The following is a 7,747-nucleotide window of genomic DNA, read 5'->3' on the forward strand; positions in this document are numbered from 1 at the left end:
GTCTGCGTCCCGGGGGCGGGGCGGACCGCCCCGCCCCGCCCCCGCCGGCCCCGCCCCCCGCCGGCAGCCAGCTCCCGCCTTTCCAGGAGGCTCCTTCCACCTTCTCAGCCTCTGCGGAGGGAGCCGCTCAAACCTCCGAATCAAGGGGACAGGTACCCCGGGGAACTTGTCACTCGCCTTGGAAGCAGCCGCAGACCACACGCGGGAGGCGTGGGCCTGGGGGCGCCCTCCGTGAGAAGGCCCTGGCCTGGCCCTGGGCGAGTCTGCTCCGGGCAGCGCAGGGGAAGCAGCCCGCTTGCCGTCTCTGCGCTCAGAGACCCTGCACCCAGGGAGGAGGCTGGCCCGGGGCCACCAACCTGCGGCAAACCTGGAATTTACATGTTCCACATTCCGATCCCTGTGCACCGGCACTGCCTCCAACATGGCCACCACGGGAGACCCCGAGGGCGGGTGTTCGGGGACCCACGGGCCAGGCTCCCACGTGCTCGGAGCCACACACGTGCTCCTCAGCCCCCCCAACCTCCGGTGCCCTCGGGACGCCCCTAGGTCCATCTCCACGAGCCCACGTGCTGGGCCCGCACACCACCGTCTCCACATGGCGCGGGACTTTCAGGGTAACGCAGCTCTGAGCCGGGTCGGGGTTTCCAGTTATCCCGAGAGCCACTGGGCGCCCAGGCGGCGCAGCAGGACTCCGGGCTGGCGGAGGCTGGAGGTGCCACTGCCAGTAGGTGCCATAGGTGTCCCTGGGGCCCGCCTCTTCTGCGGAGGAGAAGGGGCTCCCAGCCACGCTTACGCAAAGGCCTTGCTCACTAGTGCAAATACATTCACTCATGCACACTCACGTGCACTCACACACAGCACACACCACACACGCCACACAACCACACCACACACATCATGCACCACACACACACCGCACATACATCACATATACACTACACAACCACCACCCACCATGCACCACGCACTACACACATTCCACACACCCCACATACACTCCACACAACCACACTCACCACACACCACACTCTACACCACCTCCTGCCGCAGGCTGTGGCTGGACCCCTCCCCCCGCAGGGCTGGGCTCAGCAGCCTGGCCGCTGCAGTGAGAGTCCTGGGGACGTGTCCACAGCGGTGCCCAGCTCAGAGCGCTGAGGACGCAATCGGTCAACTGCCGTCCAAAGGGCAGAGCCGGCTGTTGGTGATGGGAACGCAGGCTACAGGACAGCAGAACTGGGCATCCCCTGCGGAAGGGGACAGCCATATGCAAACATCTGTGCCCCTGCGAGGCTGTGTTCCCAGCATTAATCCCCACGATGCTCCGAATTCTTAGAAATGCCCAGAGAATTGTCTCCTTGCCTGAAAATTCACTAATGTGATTTTATGCCTAAAACTGTCTCTGGAAAATCCCAGGACAGGAATTTGAAGGCCCCTCTTCTCCCGCTCGTGTGGGGAGGGGACCCCGGGCTTCCCTGTCGGGGGGGGGGGCAGCTCCCGGGTCCGCCCAGTGGCCCTGGGTGCTCCGTTACTCCCCGGGGCCCCTTGCCGGCGGGGCCAGCCCCACACTCGCTGGCTCGACTCGCCTTTCCAGGCAGAACCAGGAACAGGAGGCTGCACGAAGAGGGCCGGCAGCTGGGCCCCTGCGCCCTCCACGCCCCACCTGTGCCCTCACCCTCCAGTCCCCACTCCTCCTGCCACCTTCCAGAGGCCACGGTCGCCTTGCAGCATGGCTGCAACATCACACCGTCAACCTTGTGGGGACACAGCAGTGTGGCCCCGCCCCCAGGCCTCCACCAGGGAGCGGCCAACCACACATCACACAGCCGCACGCTGGCATGCGCGCGCTCACACTCACGTACTCCCCAGGCGTGCACACACACGTATGGGCACACCTGTTCTGCTCACATGCACACTCACACTTGAGCATGCTCCCTCACTCACGTGTGCGTACTCACACACACATGTACACACGCATGCACGCTCGTACACAGACAGCCCTGGAGTGCAGACCAGGCTCCCCTCCGCCCCGCCTCCAGCCACAGCTGCCGCAGGCCCGGCTTGCTGCGGGGTCCGGGCCCCGGGGCTCCAACCCAGCTCCGCGTAAAGGGTCCCGTCCAGCTCGTGCGCTCGAGTCTGTGCCCGGCGCTGAGGCTGGAGAATCACCAGGTTCCCGTCGGGACAGGGAAGCAGGGGACAACCCATTTGTAATGGGTGAGACACAAGTGTCTTCAGGTCAGGTGCCGCTTTTCTGAAAGCACTCTGCTCGCCAAGGCCCCAGGAAGCCACTCCCTACGGTCCACGCAAACTGCCCCATGTGGTCGACGCGGCGGCGTGGCGGCCCCAGACCCGAACGCCCCGTCAGTGCCGGGTCAGGCCAGGACGCCCCGTGAGTTTACTGGGGCAGCTGGGGCCCGAGCCTCAGGGAATAGCGTCAGCCCCTCAGCCCGGTGAGGCCGGGTGTCCGTGGGCACCGAGGCGCCTTCCTGGCTGCCGCAGCCCCCTCTCCGCTGCCGGCCACACATGGATCTGCTGCTGGTGCCCCTCGGGGCGGGCCGGAGCCACGGCCCGAGCCGCTCCCTGTGAAGTGGCTCAACTTCCCAGGCCTGAAACCCGCTAGGCAATAGGGACAAGAGACGAAGAAGAGGGGACCTGGGGAGCCTAGGGGGCTCAGTTGGTGGCGCGTCTGACTTCAGCTCAAGTTGTGACCTCGAGGTCTGTGTTCGAGCCCCACGTCAGGCTCTGTGCTGACAGCTCGGGCCTGGAGCTGCTTCGGATTCTGTCTCTCTCTCTCTCTCTCTCTCTCTCTCTGCCCTCCCCTGCTCACACTCTGTCTCTCTCTCCTTCAAAAAGAAACATTAAAAAAAATTTTCCAAAAAAGAAGAGAAGCGCCCCCTCCCCGCCCCGCCGTAATGGACTAGGGTTCTAGAGCTTGTGGCGGAAGGGAGCCGCCGGGGCAGCAGGACCCTGCGTGCAGAGCCCCTGGTCACACCCAAGGGACTCCGTGACTCCCGCGTTTGCCCAGGCCCAGAAGGCGGCAAGGAAGGGTCTAGAAAGACCCGAGGCAAGGGCACCCAGGCCCGAGACACGGCTCAGGCGGACCTGCAGAGGCAGCCCCGGCGGAAGGAGGGCACTGCCCACGGGCCTCGCGGCGGCGCGGCGCACCCCGGGGAGGGTCTCCCTCGTCTCCGAGGGCAGCGTGGGCAGCCTCGCAGCCCCCCACGGCCCCCCAGCCCCCACCCCGCACCCCAACGGACAGACAGACAGAGGAACGCACAGGAACCTCCCAGGCGGCCGCCCACCCCCACCAGGGTCTGTCCCGTCTTGTTGGCCTGTCTGATCTGGATTCCTGAATAATGCGGTCTTTCATTTTCATTTTTGAAAAAGCACGAAACACCCCCATGTGAACAGAGAAAATCAGCCCCCGAGACACAAGACACCGGCCTGGTCTCGGACGAGCCCTGAGCTTGAGGGCAGCTTCTAGCGCTTGCCGTCAGAAAGCCTTCCGTCGTGACCGTGACCGTGACCGTAGACGCCGCCCCTCGCGCGGAGGGCCCTCACCCCTCCTCCCCGGCCCCTGTCTCCCGACGCGGCAACCCTCCTCAGTAACCCCGGGCCCTCTTTCCTGCTCCTCCCTCGGGGGCCGGGGACGGTCCCAGGCCAGCCCCGGCAAGTGTCCCCGGCCCCGGAGGAGCAGACCTGGGCACCCACGCTCCCAGGGAGCAGCGCAGCCAGTAACGGTCCCTACACTCTGGACACGTTTCCAGCTCTCCCAAAACGAAAACGCGGCTTCGCGCCTTCCTGTGGTGTAACTGGTTTATCCCGCCCAGTGCGCCCAACGCTGCATTTTGCCGGGTCTTTTTCAAGCCCAAACACGCACGAGACGCGGCTCACGAGATGCCCCGTGAAGGCTCTGCTCCCCGGCAGGCGAGCTCCAAGCCGCCCCCCCTCCGGGTCCCTCACCGGACCCCCCCCAGCCGCTGCCCAGGCCCTCAGGCTGCGTCCAGGTGAAGGGGCGTGAGGCGGCTGGCGGCCAGGGCCCACGGCGGGGCCCACAGGCACCTGCCCTCCCTGGCGGGCGCGTCACCAAACAGCCCACCTGGCCCCACTGCCCCGCGGGCGCCGAGCGCACGGGCCCAGGGGCGGCGGCACAAACACAGCACACCCCGCCTGACGCCCGCCCGCCAGGCTGTCCCGTCCCCCCCTTCGGCTCAGTCCTCGGCGTGGGGTTCAAACGCCCCCTCCCCAGTGTGGGGACAGCAGAGACCCCCACGCTCCCGGGATGTGTTCTCAGCTCTCCCCCCAGCGCCGCCCGTGGCTGACGCACCCCGGCATTTCCGAGGCTCCATGTCCCTGCTGCCAGGGAGGGAGGGGCGGTCTGGCGGGAAGAGCCTCCAGCTTCCAGACCCAAATCCCTCTGTGGGGACAGGGACACCCTAGGGACCATCTCGGCTCCTAAGCAACGCCCAGCCTTGCCCCGCACGCCACTGGGTGGACTGCCATCCACTCCACTGGCCTGAGGGGACCCTGGGCCTCCCTGGGGAGGGGGGTCCGTGCAGCCCTACCCCCACAGAGCGCGCCCACCCGCCGGGAAGGATGGTCACGGGAGTGAGACGGGGTCGGGGCAGGGATTCACCAGGCGTCCAGCGTCACGGGGACAAAGCACCCTCTCAGCTCGGCCCGGCCGCGGCCACACATCTACCACCTCCCACCTGCTGGCGGGGGCCACCAGGGGGGCACCTGCCAAAGCCTGAGTCCAAACACGGGGAGCAGCTGGTCAGGTCAGGCTGTGGGGCGTCCCACGGGGCAGCCGGCTGGTCCCCAGAGCTGTCCATGGCGGGAAAGGCACGGCGGGAGGGTGACCCAGGGCCAGGAGGGGAGGAGCCACCCCACCAGGGCCACGCGTGGGCCTCCACGGGTCTGGGGCCTGGAGCAAAGGTATAAGCTGGCTCCCTAAAGGACGTCATGGGACACTGGGGCACACCCGAGCACGGACAGATGTCACCGTGAACGTCCTCGCACGAAAGTTCCAGGGCAGGGGTCAGGATGCCGCAACCCCCTTCACCACAGGAAGTGTGCGCGTGCACAGAGGTGCGATGTGTGTGGATGTGCACACGGGCGTGGACAGGGAGCGCACGTTAAGGGCCCCGGAAGCGCGGTGCAGGTGTCTGTGGTGAGCACAGCGCTAGCCTTCCCGCCGTTCCGGGGCTTGACGCGAAGCGTCTGCGGGGAGAGATTTCTTCCTGCCATCGTCTTGGGTGTCCTCTGCCGGCCTCACCCCTGGAAATCGGGGGACTCAGCACAGGGTAGCACCTGCCACCACCCACAGCCCCCAGGCTCCATGTGGGTGAGGCTCCCCGAGCTTCAGATGCCCCAGCAGGCCGCCGAAGGCTGGAGCAGCCAACTTCTCTTACTCGACATCATAATTTTTTAATTTTAACGTTTATTTATTTTTGAGAGAGAGAAACACAGAGTGTGGAGCAGGGAAGCGTCAGAGAGAGAGGGAGACACAGAATCTGAAACAGGCTCCAGGCTCTGAGCTGTCAGCACAGAGCCCGACGCAGGGCTCGAACCCACGAACTGTGAGATTATGACCTGAGCTGACGCCGGACGCTCAACAGACTGAGCCCCCCAGGCGCCCCTCAACGTCAGAATTTAAAGTTCACTTCCGCAGAGCCAACGACGTAGACGTGCTCACTGCCCTCCACGGGACCCCTCCCCGCGCCAACGTGAAACAAAACACCTATGTCACAGACTCTCACCTCTTCTAAGACCAAGGGTCCCTCCTGCTTTGTTCTTTTTCAAGAGCAAATTGGCCCTGCCAGCACGTCAAAGCCCCAGGAACGTTAGACTCAGCCTGGCGTTCCGACGGGGCATCCGTCGGCTCTGCCAGGGCACAGCCTGACGCGCCACGGCATGGGACAGAGGCCGCCCTGACAGCGGGAAGCCTCCCGATCCGTGGACCGAGTTTCCCTGCTTACTTTGATCTGCCTTAATTTCGCTCAACATTGTCTTCAATTTCCAGAGTATGCACTTTGCACTCCTTCTGTTAGATTTATTCCTAAGTATTTTATTATTTGCGTGCTTTTGTAAATGAATTGTTTTTTCTTAATTTCATTTTTGGATCATTTGTTGCAAGTGTACAGAAATTCAGTTGATGTTTTACACTGATCTTGTGGCCTGGGGCTTGCTGAGGTTACTAGCTGTAACTCTTCTTCATGGATTTCTTAGGACTCTGTGTCTCAAAGATCGTGTGATCTGTGAAGACTACAGTGTTGCGTGAAGTGGCGGGGCGGGGGGGGGGCCCTGTCTCACGCCTAACCCGTGGGGGAGGGGCACGTCTGACTTTCCACCAGCTGTGGGTTTTAGGAGGTGCCTTTTATAAGATTGAGGAAGTTCCCTTCCATTCCTAGTTTTCTGAGTGTTTTTATCACAAGAGGTGTTGAATTATCAAATAGCTTTTCTGTGTCTTTTGAGATTATCACATAATTTTTACTTATTCCACGGATGCAGTGCATCCCAGTGATTACAGATATTAAAGCAGCCTTGTGTTTCCGGGACGAGGCCCACTTGATCATGGTGCACAACCACTTTTCTGTCGTTGGACTTGATTTGCCGGTGCGTAAGCGTTTTTGCCTCCAGTTTATCCCTGATACTGGTGTGTGGTTCCAGTGGGCAGGGAACACTGGCCTCAAAAAGTCAACTGGAAACTGTTCCCTCTTTTTATTTTTTAATTTTTAATTTTTTTTAGCATTTTTAAATTAATTTTTGAGAGACAGAAAGAGACAGTGTGAGCCGGGGAGGGGCAGAAAGAGAGGGAGGCACAGAATCCGAAGCAGCTCCAGCTCTGAGCTGTCAGCCCAGAGCCCAACGTGGTGCTCGAACCCATGAACTCTGAGATCATGACCTGAGCTGAAGTCCGAGACTTAACTGACTGAGCCCCCGGGTGCCCCACCCTCTTTTTATTTTTTATAAGTTTTTGAAGAACTATTTTAAATTCTTTAACTGTTTGGTAGAATTCAACAGCAAAGCTGGGCTTTTCTTTATGGGTAGTTTTTGGATACATTAAATCAATCTCTTCTAATGGCTACAGATCTATTCAAATTGTGTATTTCTCATTAAGTCTCAATAGCTCTTACCTTTCTAGAAACTTGTCAATTCCATCTAAGTATCCAATGTATCGACACAATCCTTCCTCATGTGGCGTTAGAACACTGTATACGGTTCAAACAGAGCTGGAGGACTGACACTTCCCAATTTCAGAACTCACCAGGAGGCCACAGGGACCGGGGCGGTGCAGTGCCCACACAAGGGGGCTCCTACATGCCTGGTCAGTGACTTCTCAACCAGAACGCCACGATTATCCAGGGAAAGAAGAGTATCTCAACAACGGTGCGGGTACAACTGGGTGCCGCCGGCGAAAGACCGAAGCAGACCCCTACCTCACACCCTGTACAAAAATGAACTTAAAATGGATTAAAGACTTAAGTGTGAGGGCTACCCTATAAATCTCTTAAGAAAAACACAAGAAACAATTTTCATGACCTTGGACTCAGCGAAGGGATTCTTAAGAGTATGATGCCAAAGCCTAAGCAACAAGGGGGAAAAAAACCCAAATTGGACTCAATAAAAATGTAAAACTTTTGTGCTTCCAAGGACACCATCAAGAAAGTGACAAGACAACCCACAAAAAGGAAGAAAATATTTACAAATCACATACCTGATAAGGGACTTGTATCTCTAACATGTA

The 7,747-nt window shown here is 60.4% G+C and overlaps 1 protein-coding gene across 1 annotated transcript in view; it reads left to right on the forward strand.

Annotated features, from left to right (window-relative positions):
• LOC115292525 (collagen alpha-1(XVIII) chain-like) overlaps nt 1–7,747 on the forward strand; it is a 17,930-nt gene that overhangs the window by 6,350 nt on the left and 3,833 nt on the right. The window contains exons 6-8 of the mRNA XM_029940596.1: nt 649–724; nt 1,706–1,855; nt 3,023–3,172. Of these exons, the coding sequence (XP_029796456.1) occupies nt 649–724; nt 1,706–1,855; nt 3,023–3,172 (376 nt within the window). The remainder of the gene's footprint in view (nt 1–648; nt 725–1,705; nt 1,856–3,022; nt 3,173–7,747) is intronic.

This window comes from Suricata suricatta, chromosome 5 (genome assembly GCF_006229205.1).
Source record: "Suricata suricatta isolate VVHF042 chromosome 5, meerkat_22Aug2017_6uvM2_HiC, whole genome shotgun sequence".
In the NCBI taxonomy this organism is placed as follows: domain Eukaryota; kingdom Metazoa; phylum Chordata; class Mammalia; order Carnivora; family Herpestidae; genus Suricata; species Suricata suricatta.